The sequence below is a fragment of the Microcaecilia unicolor genome, chromosome 3 (assembly GCF_901765095.1).
Source record: "Microcaecilia unicolor chromosome 3, aMicUni1.1, whole genome shotgun sequence".
Taxonomy (NCBI): Eukaryota; Metazoa; Chordata; class Amphibia; order Gymnophiona; family Siphonopidae; genus Microcaecilia; species Microcaecilia unicolor.
In genome coordinates this window covers 238,350,553-238,372,062 of record NC_044033.1, presented here as the reverse complement: position 1 = coordinate 238,372,062, position 21,510 = coordinate 238,350,553, and the positions used below count along the sequence as shown (strand labels likewise).

The 21,510-nt window shown below is 45.0% G+C and overlaps 1 protein-coding gene across 1 annotated transcript in view; it reads left to right on the top strand.

The window, feature by feature from the left end:
* The window catches only part of LOC115464471, a 337,991-nt gene that overhangs the window by 102,047 nt on the left and 214,434 nt on the right, over positions 1-21,510 (top strand). The window contains exons 5-6 of the mRNA XM_030194848.1: positions 7,694-7,820; positions 8,733-8,846. Of these exons, the coding sequence (XP_030050708.1) occupies positions 7,694-7,820; positions 8,733-8,846 (241 nt within the window). The remainder of the gene's footprint in view (positions 1-7,693; positions 7,821-8,732; positions 8,847-21,510) is intronic.

The window sequence follows — 21,510 nt, the reverse complement described above, 5'->3', positions numbered from 1 at the left end:
CAAGATTGTTTCTCGCTTCCATGTGAATCAGCAGCTCTGTCTCCCTTCCTTTCGTAGGGAGGACTACCCAGAGGAATTCTCTGCTCTCAAATATCTGGATGTGAGACGAGTGATCATCAGATACTTGGAAGTGACCAATGATTTCCGGAAATCGGATCATCTGTTTGTCCTGTTTGCAGGTCCTCGTAAGGGTCTGCAGGCTGCTAAGCCTACAGTGGCAAGATGGGTCAAGGAAGCCATTGCAGCGGCTTATGTGGCCGCGGGGAAGGTGCTGCCTATCCAGCTGAAGGCTCACTCCACTAGAGCTCAGGCGGCCTCGATGGCAGAGGCCGGGTCCGTCTCCTTGGCAGAGATATGCAAGGCGGCAACTTGGGCATCGGCCCATACATTCTCCAAGCATTACCGCTTGACTGTGGCTGCTCGGGCGGAGGCCCGGTTTGGAGCTTCAGTGTTGAGGTCAGGGATTTCAATGTCCCGCCCTGGGTGAGTACTGCTTCGGTACATCCCACCAGTCTATGGATTGATCAGCATGATGATATGGAAGGTAAAATTATGTATCATACCTGATAATTTTCTTTCCATTAATCATAGCTGATCAATCCATAGCCCCTCCCAGATATCTGTACTGTTTATATTCTGGTTGAATTTTAGGTTCAAGTTTAGTCTTCAGTTACTTCAGGAGGACTTCGTGTTCAAGTTTTTTCACTTGGATTCTTCAAGAGTTGAGACGAGTTTGTGTTACAGTGAGCTGCTGCATTCCTCTCCCCTCCGTTTTACGGGGCTGGATTGAGACTTAAATTCTGCCGGCACTCCCTCCCGCTTCGTGCGGCTGTAGGGCAGCTTTGTACCCCTCCCACTTCAGCGGTGTTAGGGTCAGTCAGCTCCTCCCGCGGTTGCGGTTGCAGGATAAGCCAGATCCCCCCGCATCGGCGGGGTGGCGTCCCTCCCCCGCTCCGCGGGGATGAGCTGGACGGATTCCCCTCCCCCACTTGTGTGGGGATGAGCTGGGTTAATTCCCCTCCCCCGTTTCGGCGGTGGTGAGCTGGGCAGAGTGTCCCTTTGTGGGTGTAATTCTCTAAGTGCTGAGTCCTGCGGATGGAGCTTTGATATCGACATACTGAGGAGTTTCCGGCAGCACATGACCACATATAGGGAGGCAAAAGTTTGCTCTCTATCTCCACCTGCTGGTAGATGGACACAACCCACCAGTCTATGGATTGATCAGCTTTGATTAATGGAAAGAAAATGATCAGGTATGATACATAATTTTACCTTCTGGGGCTTGTAGTTTCTTTGCTCTTCACAGTTTTAATGCCAATTTTTATCAGCGCTGGTTTTTTGCTGCCATATAAAGAACTTAGCCCTGTTTGTACACACAGAAACACACACGAACTGCTTAGTCAGAACAGGAAACAGACAAACCTCCCCAGGACCTTCTTTAGATACATTTTAAATGCCATTTTCCTACTTATTTCCTACAGGTTATTCAATTATTAATCCTGATGCTATATTCAAGATTAAAAAGGAAGACGAGAAATATTTCACTCAACATTTTGAGTGGGAGGGAAAAGAAAACCCAAATGATTCCATGAAGAGTAAGTAGATGTTTTGGATTTGAAGGGCTCTGAATTTTCAGATCAAAGTCTCCAGGCATTTAGAGACTTAAAATCCATTTCCTAATTTAGTATTATTTTATCCTTGGTGAATCCTTCTAAATGTGTTTTCTCTAACCAGGCCTTCCGATTGTAACGTCTGTGTTCTCACTGAGTGTTAAAGAAGAGGAAGATCTCCCCTTGATGGATCCAACTAAATCAGAGACGTCTGAACAGACTCACCCTCCTGTAACAAGTAAATATAAAACTCCTCCTGCACAGCTTACTAAAGTCAGCTGGGATTATTTAGGAATTCAGAACTGGTGGGATAAGAATCCATTACCCTCTCTATAAAGCAGATGCTGTTGCTTATTTTGGTTCTGTATCAGTGGAGCCACCTGTGAAAAAGCATCATTCTGGGCATTTATAGGCCTTCAGGCTCATTTTCGAAAGAGGAGGACGCCCATCTTCGACGTAAATCGGAAGATGGACGTCCTCACAGAAATGTCCAAATCGGTATTTGGACGTCCCCAACTGCAATTCATCGCAGGGACGGCCAAAGTTCAAGGGGGCATGTTGGAGGCATAGCGAAGGCGGGACAAGGGCATACCTAACACTTGGACGTCCTTGACCCATAATCGAAAAAAGCAAGGACATCCCTGTTGAGCACTTGGAAGATCTTACGACCAAGGCACAAAAAGGTATCCCAACTGACCAGATGACCACTGGAGGGAATAGGGGATGACCTCCCGTTACTCCCCCAGTGGTCACTAACCCCCTCCCACTCTCAAAAAATATCTTTAAAAATATTGATTGCCAGACTCTATGCCAGTCCCAAATGTCATATGGAGCAGTTTTAGTGGGTGCAGTGCACTTCAGGCAGGAGGACCCATCCCCACCCCCCCCTACCTGTTATGTTTGTGGATGAAACAGCGAGCCCTCCAAAACCCACCAGAAACCCACTATACCCACATCTAGGTGCCCTCCTTCACCCATAAGGGCTATGGTAGTGGTGTACAGTTGTGGGTAGGGGGGTTTGGGGGTCTCAGCACACAAGGTAAGGGAGCTATGTACCTGGGAGCAATTTATGAAGTTTACTGCAGTGTCCCCTAGGGTGCCCGGTTGGTGTCCTGGCATGTCACGGGGACCAGTGCAGTACAAATGCAGGCTCCTCCCACGACCAAATTGCTTGGATTTGGTTGTTTCTGAGATGGACGTCTTTGGTTTCGAAAATCAGAAACGTCCATGTGTAGCGACGTCCAAATCTAGGGACGGCGAAATTTAAGGATTTGGACATCCCTGACGGTATTTTTGAAACGAAAGATGGACGTCCATCTTTTTTTCGAAAATACAGGTTTCCCTGCCCCTGGATCAGGACGTTTCGCAAGGACGTCCAAATCAAAACTTGGACGTCCCTTTCGAAAATGCCCCTCCTTGTGGTAACTTTTTTTCCTAAATATATTGGGCCAGATTCTACATATCGCGCCTCGCATTCTGCACTGAAATGCAATCGTATTTGATAACAACATGCGTAACTTAATTGGCTTAACAAGTCAATCAGCATTGCTAACAGCACTTAACAAGCAATAATGAGCACTAATTGGCAATAATTAGAATTTACACGCATAACTCACTAAGCGCATGCTGTAATGAACTGCGCCTAAATTCTAAACAGTTCAGTTCAGTTCAAAGGGACATGGCCATGGGCGGGGAAATGGGTGTTTTGTGGGCATTCCCAAATGTAAATGGAGACATGTAGTTTTAGGCGCTCTGATATGAACTGAGCATATTCTACATACCGCACCCAAATTTTATAGAATGTCAAGGCGGAAATGAGTTCCGCATAGATTTTTTAAGCACCACATATAGAATCTGACCCACTGTACTGTTTATTTTCCTATAATAGGCTCCCACAATGTCAAGCCTGGCATTTTAATCCAGTTTGAGCAAGAGGAATGCAGGACTGAGCTTCCTGGATGTGAGGAAAGAGGAAATCTGACCACTACAGGCACATGCGAGGAATTGCCTGAAGCCTGGATTAAAGCTAGTAATGAGGTGATACAAACTTTTCCTATAAGAAAGATGCCTCCTCTGGACCAGGGATAGTGAGAATGAGTTGTTATAATCACAGCCTCTGACTTCTAACCTTTGTTGTGTAGATAAGGTCTTACTTTGCAGTCTGTTTCCTGCTGAATTTTTATTCTGTTCCACTCAATATCCTCTTTAACATATTGCTTTACCACCCTACAGTTTAATCCACTCTGTCATGGTGATATAATTGTACCCTGCCCTTTATATCTACTGTATCTTTCATTTAGTGCAATATACTCTGAGGGGCATAATTGAACGAAAACATCTATCTCCATGGGCGTTTATCTCCGAGAACGGGTCCGTGAAGGGGCGGACCGAACCGTATTTTCAAAAAAAATAAACGTCCATATTTTATTCGACAATTTGTGAGCTGGGCGTTTTTGTTTTTCAGTGATAATGGAAAATGAAAGCGCCCAGCTCAAAAACGAATAAATCCAAGGCATTTGTTTGTGGGAGGGGCCAGGAGTCGTAGTGCACTGGTCCCACTCACATGCCAGGACACCAACCGGGCACCCTAGGGGACACTTTTACAAAAAAAAAAAAAAAAAAGTAAGAGCTCCCAGGTGCATAGCACCCTTCCCTTGTGTGTTGAGCCCCCCAAATCGCCCTCAAAACCCACTGCCCACAAGTCTACACCATTACTATAGCCCTAAGGGGTGAAGAGGGCACCTACATGTGGGTACAGTGGGTTTGGGGGGGTTGGACGACTAAGCATTAAGCAGCACAATTGTAACAGGTAGGGGGGGGATGGGCCTGGGTCCACCTGCCTGAAGTCTACTGCACCCCCTAACAACTGCTCCAGGGACCTGCATACTGCTGCCAGGGAGGTTGGTATGACATTTGAGGGTGAAAATAAAAAGTTGTGAAACATCATTTTTTGTGGTGGGAGGGGGTTAGTGACCACTGGGGGAGTCAGGGGAGGTCATCCCCTATTCCCTCTGGTGGTAATCTGGTCATTTAGGGCACTTTTTGGGGCCTTATTCGTGAAAAAACAGGGTCCAGGAAAAGTGTCCTAAATTCTAGCTACAAACGCATACTTTTTTTCCATTATCGGCGAAAGGTGCCCATCTCTGTTCGGGTGATAACCACGCCCCAGTCCCGCCTTCACCACGCCTCCGACACGCCCCCGTCAACTTTGTACGCTTCCGCGATGGAGTGCAGTTGAAAACGTCCAAGTTCGGCTTTTGATTATACCGCGTTATTCGCTTTTGGGAGATAAACGCCTATCTCCCGCTTTAGGTCGCAATATAGGCGTTTTTGTCTTTCGATTATAAGCTGGTCTAACTTCCATCTTATTTTTCAAGCTTCTAGGATTTATATATAGACATTTCAAAGTGTGTTTTCTTGTCTGTACTGGATTTACAGCTTGCTTACTAGTTGAGAGGGATAGTTAGCAGTCTTTACTTTCCATCTGCTCTTCTCTTAAGGAGTCTGGCGTACTTCTGCCTTTGTTGCAACTTCCCTATCGCGATGCCCTTACTTCCCTGTTCTGATACCATCCTTTTAAATAACTAATCCCAATCCGTCTGCTCCTGAATGACTGTCAACATCCCCCATGCTTCCCCTTCCTCAGAATGTTGTCCAGTTCCTAACAAATCTAAATCCTTGTTCCCTGTACCATTGTCTCATCCACATATTGAAACTGGAGCTCTGGGTCCTGAATGTGGAACAGGGAATATTTCTGAGAATGTTACTCTGGAGCTTCTGGATTTCATCTTTCTATCCAAGAACCTAAGTTTGGCTTCCATGACTTCCCTCCCACACTTTCCTTTGTTTTTGGTACCCACATGTACCAAGACAGCTGGCTCCTCCTCAGCATTGTTTAAAATCTTATCTAGGTGATGTGTGAGATCTGTCTTTCACCCTACCTTACCTGTCCCTCCCTAGCAGAAGTTCCTGGAGACACATCCTCAGCTGCTGTTGACTCAGTAAGCCACGTTGAACCAAAACTTGTTTTGTAAGACCGAAGACCCCATTTACCAAGCTGCGGGAAAAGGGGGTCTGCGCTGGCATCAGCGTGTGTTTTTGACTCGTGCCAAGGTCCCTTTTTATCGCAACGGGTAAAAGGTAGGTCTTTCTTTTCTTGAGGAAATAGTCGTGAAGCACGTGACACACGATCATTTGAAGGGGGGGCTCTTACCACCACCCATTGAGGTAGCGGTAAGGGCTTCCGCGGTAACCGGGCATCGTGTGGCACTGCCGGGCACACACCGGCGCTACAAAAATAAAAATATTTTTGTAGCACCGGATATGACAGCGTGCTGGGGGTGGGAACTATCGCTGGGATTCTGCAATAGCCCAGCGGTACTTCCTTTTTAGCAAGTGGTAAGCACATGTTGGGTTTACCGCTGCTTTGTAAAAGGGCCCCTGAATGAATAAATAAATATTAGCTCAGGTCCTCTTAAAATGCTTACAAGATATAGATGGGGACAGATTTGCAGTGGTTTTCCTCCTTTTTAGAAGGTTTTCTCCATCAAATATGGGTTTTTGTTTTTTTTTTCCAGGGAGAGTCGCAGTGGTTTAGTATGCTGGGGGGGGGGGGGTCCCTCAGGATTCTGTTTTCTGCTGTATTATTTGACATCTATAGGTCCCTTTTATGTGATCTCTTGTGACAGAGTATTGTTTGTCAGTTTTTGTGCTGATGCTATATTAGCGATTGTATCTTTTTCTAAGTCTCTTGGTTCTCATCAGTCATTTTTCTGAGATTTCAGCACAGTGTGGTCAAAATGGCCCAACAATGAATATGGAAAAGACTGAGATGATGGTGGTACCTACTGATCAGCTCTACTCTTCTCTGCATTTTTGTCTTTACCCTCCTTTCTTGAAGCTGTTCCAATTCATAGTTAAATCTATTATCTAGGAATAGTTCTTGACTCTGCTGATATTTCGGCCACAGTTTTTTTTTTAATGTATTATTTGAACTTTGCTGCTTCATTTTCACTATGTCAGATGATTTTTGTATGCTGACTGAATTGTTGATTTTACCTTCATTTGATTACTGTAATGTTCTATATTTAGGTTTGCCAGCTACAGTGCTTAGGTTTTTGCAACTTGTTTAGAACACTGCAACACATCTGGTTTCTGGATGTGGACAATTTGGAGGCAATTCGACAACTGGGAGATTCCATTTAGGTTCCCTAAGGATATGCAATGGGACCCTATTCCATCATGGAATCTAAACGACTTAGGGTCCTGTTTACTAAGCTGCGCTAGAGGCGTGCTAGCGTTTTTAGCGTGCTCTAACCGTGTAGATGCTCAGAATATTCCTATGGGTATCTACATGGTTAGCGTTCACTGAAAACACTAGTGATCCTTTGTAAAGAGGGGCCTAAGTTCTCTTATAGAATAGTAGGTTAACCTGTTGACTTGCCTAAGATTTAGATCCTCAGTGTTACCAACTGTAGAGCTGGTGTAAATAACGCTTAGTCCTGCCCATGTCTTTCTCATGCTCTATCGCTACGTCAGCCCCCTTGTAAGTGGATATTTGCAAAATAGCACTTGGGCTTCCTGCTAGCAATAATGCAGGTACCACCACACATACAAACCGAAATACTGGTATTCTAGATATTCACGTATGCGGCATCTAGATTATAGATGCCCATTTAATGCCTAGTTCTTCCATTCTGAGGGAGATGTATTGGATACCTGTAAAATACTACTTAAATACCTTCTTTCTTCTTAGCAGTGCTGTGGTTTATAAAACTTCCATGACACAGTGTGTGTTTTCACTATGACGTACTCAACTGGAACAATTTACCGTTGAAGTTGTGGTGTCTGTAGCATTATCTGATTTTTTTTTTTTTAAGATAAAGGCTTGACGTGACTGTTTTCTTTTACTTACCCATTTCATTTTGAATGATTTTTTATTTCTCTTATTGTTTCTTTTTATGTGAACTATTACATGTGTTTGTTATAAACCATCTAGAAGTATGTTGATAGGTGTATATGTAATAAAATGAAATGAAAAAATAATGACACTTTGATGTAGGGTGTCTTGTTTGCTGTTCTAGGGATTGGTCACATTTAAGGACGTTGCTGCTTATTTCTTGGAAGTGGAGTGGAACCTTCTGGAAGAATGGCAGAAAGAGCTGTTCAAGAAAGTCATCAAGGAGATTCATGACATCCTCAGATCACGAGGTAAATATGTTTCTCTGTCATCTACCACACAAGCACATAATGGGATCAGTGGTGTAAAAATCACAGGAACTAGATACCATGGGCACCTGAAACTTAGAACCTGGCTTCTGATGCCATCCCATATTCAATAGGAGCCTGTGAAAGACTCCACTTTACAGGCTCTGCAAAAGATGCTGCTCTCTGTTGTAAGATAAGATGATACCTTAAATTAGAGGCTTCATACAACACCAGCAGGAGTCTCTCTCCCATTCCTATACAAAATATTTTGGCACAGAAGACCAGAGAGAGGATTTACCTCTCAGATTTCTTCTGAGACTTCTGCATAAGGTGATGACATATCAGCTGCACACTAGTTAACTATATTGTTCAACATATAACCCCTCCAAATGGTAACCAGAAGTTTGGCACCTGCAATGCCTCCACCTAAGCGGACTATGAAGAGAAATCTCTGTACCAGGAAAACTCTACGATATAATCTAACCAAGTGTCAGGCCACTGCTGCCTCTTCTCTCCAAGCTTTGTCAGACAAATACACACACCCCAAGATATCTGTATATACACATATACACACACCTCCATGCACACATCACACACGGCTTCATCAGAGATGGAACCTCTCCAGTAATTTTCCTACTTCTTATTGGCAGGTTATTTAATTGTTAATCCTGATGTTATATTCAAGATTGAAAATAAAGATGAGAAATATTTCACTCAACAATCTGAGTGGGAGGGAAAAGAAAATCCAAATGACTCTACCAACGGTAAGTAAATGTTTTGGATTTAATGGGCTTTGCAATTTTAGATCACAGGAGATGATGTAAAACATCAAACATTTGGACATTTAAATCAATTTTCTATTTTTGTATTAACAGATACTTGGTGAATCCTTGTAAATGTGTTGTCTCATCGCAGGTCTCCCAGTTGTAATGACTGTGTTCTCGCTGAGTGTTAAACAAGAGGAAGATCTGCCCTTCATGGAAAATCCTGAATCACAGATGTCTGAACAGACTCATCCTTCTGTAACAAGTAAGTATAAAAATCCTCCTGTACATCTTTACTGAAGTCAGCTGGAACCATTCAGGAATTCAGCGCTGGTGGGATAAAAGGTTGTCATCTCCTCTTCTCCTCCCACTGTCTATTTCCCTACTTTGGATAGATTAAACTGCCCGTTGAGATGGAGGAGGCACTGATAGAGGTGGGTATCCCAGATCTGCGATGAGGTCTGCAAAACCCTTCATCCTAGAGTGTGCTGGGGTTGAGAAATCTGTACTGTTGAAAGGGCTGCTGGAGGTGGAGGGCTGCACTGTTGTGGAGGAACATGACTGATGAAAATGGTGCAGTTTGACTTAGTCAAGGACATTGTGTATTGCTGATAGGTTAATGCAAATCACAGTACATAATGCAGTTTAATGTAATGATGCCATTCTCAGTTCCAAAATGGTGGTCACAACTTCCTGGGGCAGCTTCATGCTCATGGCATTCCCAATTTCAAAATGGCGGCTCTGACATCCTTCTCATGGTATTCCCAGTTCCAAAATGGAGGCCGCAACCTCCCACAGCAGTCTCGGCTGCCATTTTCTTTTGTTTTTTTGTAACTTTAAATTTATGAATTTTCAAGCAAAATAGCTGACAGCATCTATTAACGGAAAAAAATTAATCGTAAGTATGCATTTTGTTACATAATTGCCACTCCAATAATTAAAAACTAAAAATAGACCCTTCCCATTCCTTTTTTCACTCCCCCCTTTCCACTCCTTTCCCCAAAACTCACAGAATGTCCTTCCAGCTGGAGAAGTCTTCCCTACATTTCTTGATAAGATTTCCATTTATTATGTTTTAAGGCAGTCAGTCTATATCATTTGCATATAATACACAGTGTCTTTTTAACCATCTCTGTAGTTTGCATGTCCCGTGTATACCTATGTGAAGCAATCAGCAGTTAGGCTGCTGTAAAAGCCAACAGCATTAATTTATCCAGAGCTCCCGTTATCCCTTCCACTTTCCCACTTAATAGGGCATTTTCCATACTGCACGGTATACGAGTCTCGAGTAACTGTTGCTCATATGTAAATACCTTCTTCCATAATTTCTGGACCTTACGACAGTTGTTCCCAAACCTGGTCCTGTAGGCACCCCAGCCAGTCAGATTTTCAGGATACCCATAATGAATATTCATGAGAGAGATTTGCATGTACTGCCTCCACTGCATGCAAATCTATCTCATGAATATTCATTGTGGATATACTGAAAAGCTGACTGGCTGGTGTGCCTCCCAGACCAGGTTTGAGAATCACTGCCTTAGGACATTCCCACCCGATGGAGAGGGTGTGGCTAGAGGGGAACTATACTCAACATAAAACATTCCCTTTCCTCATAATGACCTGTAATGTCATCTTACCAGTACCTTAAGACCGTTCTCAATAATCTGAGGTGCATATGACAATTTATGAGATTGCAATGAGATATTTTTTCCATTCGTCCTCAGAAAACACTCTATTTAAATCCCTCTCTCATACCCCCCCCCCCCTGTAGGTAGCCTTCCATTTATCTAAGGTGTTGGGGAGCCCATAAATATAAGATATATAACCCCTACCAACTTGTTGACTCACTAAAGTTTCAGAAGCCAGCTTAAGTTTTCCACCCCCTGCTATTAGTTGTTCTACCTGAATTAAATGTTTATCTTGAAGGTAAAGGAATACATCTCTAGCTGCCAGTTGGTAGCAACCTTGTAACGTTCCAAAATGTAGAATTTGGACATCTTCTATAAATTGACCAAAATAGAGAAGACCATGTCTTTCCCATCTTTGAAACAAGGTATTGCCTCGCCCAGGTACAAAGTTATCTGTACGTCCCAGAGGTTGAAAATAAGCCCATGTCTTATCCTCCAATAAATGGGGCCGTGTCTTGATCCTTAGGCCCGTAGTGATCCTCATAAATGGGTTTTGGACCTCTTGAATGTCTTTGAGCATGCTAGCTGCCCAGGAGAGAAATTCCAACTGAAAAGTACTAGCCCCTTGTTTTGCTAGGACCCATTGTTTGGATGGGGTGCCTGCCACGCTTGCTAATATTTTTCCAGCTTGGGTATTCCCATCCCCCCATTCTCCTGAGATTGGAACATAGCCTCCCATGCCACTCTGGATCTCTTCCTTCCCCATATAAAACAAAATATCTTTTTGTGCCAACGTTGAAATATTATAGGAGGTATTTCAACAGGGAAAACTTTGAATAAATATAAAAATTTAGGGAGAACCCTCATTCTTGCTGTCTCCATCCTTCCTATTGTGAGAAGGAAGATGCTGTCCTACCCTGGTTAGGCCCCTAGAGGGCGCTGTTTCCCTCAAATGTCCAGGGAGAAGGGCTGGGTGAGTCACTAAAGGGAGCCAGTAAGGGGTGTATAGCAGGAGGTCGCTAGGACCGAGGAGAGTCCTGGGGATAGAAACAGGTGCAGCAGGTTATGGGCTGGGTCCTGTTTGGCCATTAACCACTTAATACCCCACCTGAGTGGTGAGGGAGAGAGGAGAGCTAGCAGCTAAAGAAGAGAGCTGGTAGCTGAAGCAGGAGGATCCCCATGAGGAGTACTGGCTGAGCCCTTTGGACTGGTGGTGAACTGTGTGCAAAGCAAGTAAGCTGGCTGGGGTAAGAAGGCCCTAGAGTGTCAGGTATAAGAACTGTGTGTTACAAGGAAGGACTGTGTGTCCAGGTTACAAGGAAGGACTGGGTGTCCAGGTGCTTAAGCTGGAAGATTGAACTGAGTAGGAAGAAATGTTTAAGCTGGAAGAACTGTTTAAGCTTGTAAAAGTGTTTTAAGCTGGTAGAGGTGTGCCCCAGAAAGCGGGAATAAAAGATTTGTATGAGAAATATCCTGTTGGTGAGACCTGACTATGTTTGCCTTTTGAGAACCAGGTCACCCCGAGTAGAAAGGGGTAGTAGACTAATTTGCATAAAATCTGCATACTGAGAACCAGCTCACCCTGAGTGAAAGAGGGACCTGGGATCCTGAGGTGGGAGCTTCATCTTCATAATAGCGTCATCTTCACACTATCCAGGACAGTATTAATTTATCCCACCTCTCTAAATCTTGGTTCCAGCTGAAGAGTGTCTCCAAGTTTGCTCCTAGTTTGATAGCCAAATATTTAATAGAGCCAGAAACCCATTGAAAGGGAAAACATTTTTTAAGATTCGTCCCCTGCCCTTTGAAAAGGGATATGTTCAAAATCTCTGTCTTAGTGAGGTTAACTCTGAATCCCAGTAAGCTTCCATATTCTGCCATTAGCTCCTGTAAAGCCATTTGGGCCTTTTCTTTACCTTGAATCAGTATCAAACAGGGGTGGACTGACCATTCGGGCAGTGCCCGAGAGCCCAGAGTCTCCAGGGGGCCTAGAGGCTCTGCCTGGTTGCCCTTGCTTGCCACTGTCACCACCGCACACTACAGCTGTCACCTGCCCTGGTGGTCTAGTGGCCACTGCTGCGAACTCTGCAGTGCCAGTACAGAGCCCCGTGCTTACAACACTGACAGCGAGGCTTGCCAGAACCCCGCCCTTGCGACACACTTCCTGCTTCAGTGGGGGGGAGGATCCAGCAGAGCCTCGCTTTCAGTATTGCAGCATGCGGCTCTGTACCGGCAGGTAGGTAGCTTTATTTTTTTCTTTTTAGAGCTCAGAAGCGCTGCAATATGGAGCCAGTTTGAAACGGGGTGGTGGGGGTCGGAAAGACGGACCACAGCAGCCAAAACCCCATAGGACCAACTAAGAAGGTTAGATTGAGAACAGGCCAGGGGATAGCATGTTTTGTGGAAAGCAGTGGTATATTGTAAGGCTTCCCAGTGCAGATTTAACAGTTAAGATGAAGAACCCATCAGGAAACAGGATATCCTCGCTGAAATGTGGCCATCTGTATTGTATTGGTTAGAACAGAGTAGAAAAATTAGTACACAAAATACAGTTTATAATTGCTGTTTTTACCAGCTACAATAATTTTTGAAGCTGTTTTAGTGATATTCAATTTTTATTTCATGATATTTATATCATGAAAAATAATGGAGTCGCTGGTGAAAGAAAGGATAGTTAACTTTCTAGAAGCCAACGGGTTACAGAACCTGAGGCAACATGGCTTTACCAAAGGAAAATCCTGCCAAACAAATCTTATTGACTTCTTGGACTGGGTGACCTAAGAACTGGATGAAGGATGTGCACTAGATGTAATCTACTTGTACTTCAGCAAAGCCTTTGATACAGTCCCCCACAGAAGACTCATGAATAAGCTGAAAGGGTTGAACTTAGGACCGAAAGTGGTGAACTGGATAAGAAACTGGTTGACCGACAGGTGGCAGAGGGTGGTGGTAAATAGAATCCGCTCGGAGGAAAGGAAGGTGAAAAGTGGAGTTCCTCAGGGGTCGGTGCTGGGGCCTATTCTGTTTAATATATTTGTGGGAGATATTGCTGAAGGGTTGGAAGGAAAGGTGTGCCTTTTTGCGGATGACACGAAAATAGCCAATAGAGTGAATACCCTGGAGGGAGTAGAAATGATGAGAAGGGATCTCTGAACCTTAGAAGAATGGTCGAGGGTCTGGCAGTTAAAATTTAATCCAATTCACTCAAGGGGAAATAGCTTTATATTAGAGTACGATCACTGTATACAATTTACCACAAAGTACTCCAATTATTAAACGTTAACATTTTAATAATTAACAATATCTGTACATATATTGTCAACAATTACACTCAATTATCATGGAACTCACTTCCACATGTCTTTCACAGCATCATCCACACAGTCAACCCAAACTCATACATTCCAACCACATGCTGCAACGCACCAAAGTCACATTAGATTACTTATGCTTAAGATACAAATCAAATATCTTCCCTTAACTTTTGATGATGTTCTAAAATGTTGCTTCCATACACTTGAATCGAAAGCAAAAGTCCCAAAGTACCTGACGCAGGCTGCTTTCACACAGCAGCTCACGTTTTTGTGTGGCAGAGTCAAAGTAATAATTGTACCAAAGCAATAAAATTCTACGTGCAGATGATGAAACTTGGTATGTAATCAAGCGTCACTCCTGTCACGCCCAGCTAGATATGCTTGACTGCTTGCGTGGCAACACTGTGCGGCATTAGGAAGTCTTCCATGAAAACCATCAATAAGGCCAACTTAATGACATCACTTTAGTTCCTCAATGGGAGACCGCATTTCGTGGTTTACTTCACCAGGAGGAACTACTCCCCACAACCTGTAACAATTCAATAACGCATACCCAAAACAGATCGTGTCAAAATCTCAAACACTATTTAAATGGTAATCTTATAATTATTAATACGCTTAGTGGCTGCTTACCACTGGGAGGAGTATCGAGGCGGGAGATCCCCAAGTATCCGTCCCCAAACTTCATGAACATAACTTCCTCTTCCGGGGGTTAAATACCCCCATATAGAACGCCCCTTAATCACAGGTGCCAAGGATTGTAATCATTCTACTTCCAGGTTAAGACCCTTAGGGGACACCGTATCCCATGCAAAAATGTATTGTTGTTCTATTGCAAGCAATTGTGCACTAATGTCACCCCCCCCCTAATCGGGGGGGGGGGGGGGGGACTTGCACTAATACTACACATTTTAAATCTTCAATCTTATGGTTTTGTGCACTCCAGTGTGTTACCAAAGGTGCTTCTTTTTTATGAGTTCTAAGGTTACGGATATGCTCAGCCAGCCTGTGTTTTAGCTGACACTTGCTAGCTTATTTTTGAAAGAGAAAGACGCCCATCCTTCGACACAAATCGGGAGATGGGCGTCCTTCTCGCAAGGTCGCCCAAATTGGCATAATCGAAAGCCGATTTTTGGCCTGCTCAACTGCTTTCCATCGCGGGGATGACCAAAGTTCATGGGGGCGTGTCGGCAGTGTAGCGAAGGCGGTACTGGGGCGTGCTTAGGAGATGGTCGCCTTTGGCCGATAATGGAAAAAAGAAGGGTGTCCCTGATGAACACTTGGATGACTTTACTTGGTCGCTTTTTTTCAAGACCAAGCCTCAAAAAGGTGCCTGAACTGACCAGATGACCACCTGAGGGAATCGGGGATCACCTCCCCTTACTCCCCCAGTGGTCACTAAACCCCTCCCACCATAAAAATACTTTTTTTCCAGCCTCAGCCTCAAATGCCATACTCAGGTCCATCGCAGCAGTATACAGGTCCCTGGAGCAGTTTTAGTGGGTGCAGTGCACTTCAGGCAGGCGGACCCAGGCCCACCCCCACCCTACCTGTTACACTTCTGGCTGTAAATGTGAGCCCTCCAAAACCCACCACAAACCCACTGTACCTACATGTAGGTGCCCCCCTTCATCCCTAAGGGCTATGGTAGTGGTGTACAGTTGTGGGGAGTGGGTTTTGGGGGGGTTGGGGGGCTCAGCACCCAAGGTAGGGGAGCTATGCACTTGGGAGCAATTTTTGAAGCCCACTGCAGTGTCCCCTAGGGTGCCCGGTTGGTGTCCTGGCATGTGAGGGGGGACCAGTGCACTACGAATGTTGGCTCCTCCCATGACCAAATGGCTTGCATTTGGTCGTTTTTGAGATGGGCATCCTCGGTTTCCATTATCGCCGAAAACCTGGAACGACCATCTCAAAAACGACCTAAGGACGACCATCTCTAAGGTCGACCTAAATTTCATGATTTGGGCTTCCCCGACCGTATTATCGAAACGCAAGATGGACGGCCATCTTATTTCGATAATATGGGTTGCCCCGCCCCTTCACCGGGACGCCCTTAGAGATGGACACCCTTAGAGATGGTCGTCCCCGTTCGATTATGCCCCTCTTGGTGTGTCCGATATAATATAACGAGCACGGACACATGATGCAATAAACCACTCCTTCTCTATTGCATGATGTGTTGCCTTGCAAATAGAACTTTTTAGTGGACCCCAGTATTGCAACCCACTTGGTAGTGACAGAATGTTTACAATAAACACATTTCCCACTCGGGGACTGTTGACCATCTAACTTATCCGGGGTAGATCTCTTTAACAACTCCCCCAAGTTCGAATTACGGGAATAAGCGATCTTGGGGTGCTCGCTGAATTCTGGGTGCACAGCTAGGACATGCCAGTACAGTGCAATCTGCTTAAGTGCAAGGGTCTGGGACCAAAGAAATGCATGCAATTAACCAGAGCGTGCACTTAACCGTTGTGACCCAAAGAAGCTTGACATCTGATAAACATATGTACAGTACTGTTTATTATTATATGTACAGTATACAGTCTCAGTTAACTGACATTAGGCTTTACTTGAAGTAATCAGTTATAGTCCTCTGTACACTCTTGGGTCTGTGAGTTCCATAGACTACATCTGCCAGACGGTAAAAACTGTCATAGCACTGACATCCAGTGGCCTCCAGATAGGCCATCACGGTTTTGAGACTCTCCAGCGCTCTTGCAAAAGTGACAGGAGGAGGTTGTTGAATTTCATCAGCATGTGCCTTGCTGCTCATTTCTTCATCTGTTCCATCATCAGCCATTGTTGCCTGCGTGTAGGCGCATATCTCGACATCAGTGCTGTCTTCGGCTGTTTGTAGATTGTAATCAACAGCTACGTAGCGATGGAACTCCTCTTCAGTAACACCGGTTGGTATGTCAATAACCTCTTCATCTGACACGTTTGCAACAGCTGCATCTGTTTTCTCCCTCTCCACATCCTTAACAAAGCTTGCCCGCTTGTAGCAGTTCACAATGGTTGCCTGTGTAACATGATTCCAGGCTTCTTTCTGCATAAGTAGGGAATCCAAAAGTGATAGATTACGAGCCAGTTCAACAGCAAGTTTATCCTTGCCAATCTGGTCTTCCAAAACGCTCATCAGACGACGTAGCACAAGAGCCCGATAATGTTGTTTGAAATTGGCTATTATGCCCTGATCCATAGGTTGGATCAGAGAGGTAGTGTCTGGTGGCAGGAAGACCACCTTGACGTTAGACAGCCTGACATCATCCCTGTGAGCAGCACAATTATCACAAAGCAGCAAAATCTGACGCTTTTATGCCTGCATTCTAGTGTCTAACTTCTTTAGCCACTGCTTCCAAATTTCCCCAGCCATCCATGAATTTGCGTTAGCCTCGTATGACACAGGAAGTCGCTTAACTTTCTTGAAGCATTGGGGCTGTTTGCTCTTTCCAGTGACGAGGGGTTCCAACTTCTCACTCCCATCCATATTGCAGCAAAGGAGGATCATCAGTCGGTCCTTCGATGTTTTACCTCCAGTAGTTTCGGCATGTTTGAATGCAAGTGTTCCATCAGGAATCACTCGCCAGTAGAGACCATTTTCGTCAGCATTGAAAATGTCATGAGGTGCAAACTCGTTCAAGATGGTAGGAAGAACTGAAAACAACCCAATTTTCAGCACCAAAGTCAACGGCATCTTGTTTCTCACCATGCTATTTCTTGAATTTTATGCTATTCCTCTCCTTCCATCTTTCCAACCATCCAACAGTGGCTTTGAATTCAGTTAGTCCAAGACTTTCAGCTAGCTGGTTAGCTTTCTCAATAAGCAGTGGACCACTGACAGGAAACTGTCTGCTCCTGACTCGAGAAAACTACTGAAGAAGAGCATCTTCTACCTCCTCAGCTTTTCCCACCCGTCTTTGTTTCCGTTGTGGATTTGTATTGTTTTGCCAGTCTTCCAGAAGCTGGTCTTTCTACTTCAAGACACGTGAAATTTGACTGGTATTGACCATATTCTTTAGCAATAGATGCTTGACTTAACGACCTAGCTAGGGTCCCAGGAATGCTATCTCTGCAACATCCTATTCATAAACTCCCCCAGGACGCCCAGCCTCTCCCCGGGGTAACTTTCTCTCACAGCACAGCATTTGTAATCGCTCTTCCTGCACCAAATATGTACATGTCCTAGTAAGTTCCTACCTTCCTCATGAATTACTTTCCCTTCAAGTGACCCCCTCTTTCCCCAAAACCGCCTCCCTTCCCCCCTCCCACTTCCCTTTCTGCACCCCCCTTTCCCTATGCCACCAACCCATTCTGTAGTAGGTTTAGAGTCACCTTCATACTTGGGACCCCCCCCCCCGCCCCCTAAAGCTGCTAGTCCCACCAGAACCCCATAGTAATCTTAAACATAACATAATAATAAAGTCACCTCCCTTATTACTACTAATACTACTAATAACATTTGTATAGCGCTACCAGGCGCACGCAGCGCTGAACATGAGACACATAGAGACAGTCCCTGCTCAAAGAGCTTACAATCTTATTCAGCTTACAATCTTATTCAGATGCAATCCGCTCTGTTTCTCTCTGTGTCATTTCTCAGCTTTTAGGGCTATCAGAGCTGCTGGCTCCTCGGTTGTTCTCAAGTGCTTTCAGAAAACCAGTTGCCTCCGCCACTTTGTCATAGGACTTCCAACCACCTTCATGCTTGATCTTTAAAACCGCTGGGTAAATCAACATGTAATCGCTGGCATACCGGGGTAAACTGCTTCCTTCTATCCTGTAGTTGCGCCGAGTAGTCCCGATAAATTCGTATCATGTGTCCATCATAGGTGGAGGGGCATAGTCGAACGCAAACGCCCATGTGTAAGGATGACCATCTCCGAGAACGGGTCCGTGAAAGGGCGGGCCGAACTGTATTTTCGAAAAAGATGGGCGTCTATCTTTAGTTTGGAAAATACGGTTTGTGCCAGGCAAATATATTGGATGTGGGCGTTTTTTGAGCTGGGCATTTTCGTTTTTCAGCGATAATCGAAACCGAAACGGCCCAGCTCAAAAACGACCAGATCCAAGGCTTTGGGTCGTGGGAGGGGCCAGGATTCGTAGTGCACTGGGCCCCCTCACATACCAGGACACCAACCGGGCACCCTAGGGGGCACTTTTAAAAAAATAGAAAAAAACATTAAATTACCTCCCAGGTGCATAGCTCCCTTCCCTTGGGTGCTGAGCCCCCCAAATCCCCCCCAAAACCCACTCCCCACAACTCAACACCATTACCATAGCACTTAATGGTGAAGGGGGGCATCTACATGTGGGTAAAGTGGGTTTTGGGGGGGGGGGGGGTTAGAAGGCTCCCCTTTACCACCACAAGTGTAACAGGTAGGGGGGTGATGGGCCTGGGTCCACCTGCCTGAAGTGCACTGCACCCACTAAAAACTGCTCCAGGGACCTGCATACTGCTGTCAGGGAGCTGGGGATGACATTTGAGGCTGGCATACAGGCTGGAAAAAAAATGTTTTGGAAGTTTTTTTTTTTTTTGGGTGGGAGGGGGTTAGTGACCACTGGGGGAGCCAGGGGAGATCATCCCCGATTCCCTCCGGTGGTCATCTGGTCATTTAGGGCACTTTTTTGGGACCTGTTCGTGATAAAACAGGGTCAAAAAAAGTGACCTAAATTCTCGCTAAAAACGCCTTTCTTTTTTCCATTATCGGCCGAGCGCGCCCATCACTGTTTGGCCGATAATCACGCCCCAATCCGCCTTCACCACGCCTCCGACACGCCCCCATCAACTTTATTCGTTCCCACGACGGAGTGCAGTTGAAGACGCCCAAAATCGGCTTTCGATTATACCGATTTGGGTACCCATGCGAGAAAGACGCCCATCTCCCGATTTGGGTCGAAATATGGGTGTCTTTCACTTTCGAAAATAAGCTGGTTAGTATTCTCCCTCTTCATTCTATATCCTCATAGAATTTCCATTTTATGACTATAATTATGTTCTGGGCATCTGTCGGCATCTTATCTCCTTCCCACGCGGTGTGCCCGTTCAAGGCATAAAGGCCTCGCGTGGTCTGACAGTGCGAATTCAGATATAAGCCACTTTTCCAGCACAGTCCCCAATACTCTGTCTCCCAACGATTCCAGCAGTCCTACGATTCTCAGGTTAGCCCTCTGTGATCTGTTCTCCAGATCGTCAATCTTCGCTGACATCGCTTCTATCGTAGCGGCCACCAGTTTCATGTGCTGCGCAACCAGGGTGATTTCATCCTCTATTTCTGACACCCGTCTTTCAAGCTCACCAGTTCGCTGTGTGCTCTCAGCCAACAATGTTTCTATGTTAGTAATTTGGCAGGATAGTCTCTCCCATTTCACCTCCATCGCTTTCTCCACTGCTGCAGTTAGCTGGGACAACTGATCCACCGAGAAAGTCGGCCCCTCTGCCACTTGTTTAGGCTCAGTGTTGCCGTCCGCCATCCGGGGTTTGTCTTTCTCCTTTTTTGTTCCCCTGCTAGCCATATTTCTCGCAGGAGTCTCTAAGAACTTATCCATTAAACTGGCAATCCAGAGGGAAAGTAATTCTTGAAAGTTTCCAGCTCTATTCGGGTTTTTTATAGAAATATAAGGCTTCGGGGCCCCAGAGAGCAGGAGAACATTTCTCACTCTCTCTACAGCATCACGTGACTCCCCTCTGGATGACAATTTAAAGTTCACTGTCCTCCCCTCAGGACGCCCCTTCCTACCCCGATTGCGTTTGCCCATCCAGCTGTAGACGTAGCCCTTCATATAATTGTACTCATCTCTTCTATATTTAGCTACTTTTAATGCCCTTTGTTCAGTACGATATTGTTCTATTTTTAAGTTGTGTTCACTTAGCTGTTTTTCAAATGTGGTTGGAATGTATGAGTTTGGGTTGACCCTGTGGATGACACTGTGAAAGACGTGTGGAAGTGAGTTCCATGATAACTGAGTGTAATTGTTGACAATATATGTACAGATATTGTTAATTATTAAAATGTTAACGTTTAATAATTGGAGTACTTTGTGGTAAATTGTATACAGTTAAAATTTAATGCCAAGAAGTGTAGAGTGATGCACTTGGGGTGCAGAAACCCAAAATAGAGATACCAAATAGAGGGGAGAGATTAGTAAGCTTGACTCAGGAGAGAGACCTGGGGGTGTTGGTGTCTGAGGATCTAAAGGTGAAGAAACAATGCGACAAGGCGACGGCTGTGGCCAAGGGGCATAACCAGCAGAAGAAAGGAGGTGTTGATGCCCCTCTACAAGTCGTTGGTGAGGCCCCACTTGGAGTATTGTGTTCAGTTTTGGAGGCCGTATCTTGCTAAAGATGTAAAAAGACTGGAAGCAGTGCAAAGAAAAGCTACAAAAATGGTATGGGATTTGCATTGCAAACCGTACGAGAAGAGACTTGCCGACCTTAACATGTATACCTTGGAGGAAAGGAGAAACAGGGGTGACATGATACAGATATTGAAATGTTTGAAATGTATTAATCTGCAAATGAACCTTTTTCGGAGATGGGAAGGTGGTAGAACTAGAGGACATGAATTGAGTTTGAAGGGGGGGCAGACTCAGGACTAATGTCAGGAAGTATTTATTCACGGAGAGGGTGATAGATATGTGGAATGCCCTCCTGCGGGAGGTGGTGGAGATGAAAACGTTAATGGAATTCAAACGTGTGGGATAAACACAAAGGAATCCTGTTTAGAAGAAATGGTTCCGCAGAATCTCAGCGGAGATTGGGTGGCGATGCCGGTAATTGGGAAACAAACCGGGAGCTGGACAGACTTCTACGGTCTATGCCCTGATTGTGACTAAATAGGGATGAGCTGGAGTGTAAATTTTAGGGGGCTTCGACGTTAGCTTCTGAACTTAGTACAAGAACAGTACTGGGCAGGCTTCTATGGTTTGTGCCCTGAGAAAGGCAAGGACAAATCAAACTCTGGTATACATATAAAGTATCTTGTTG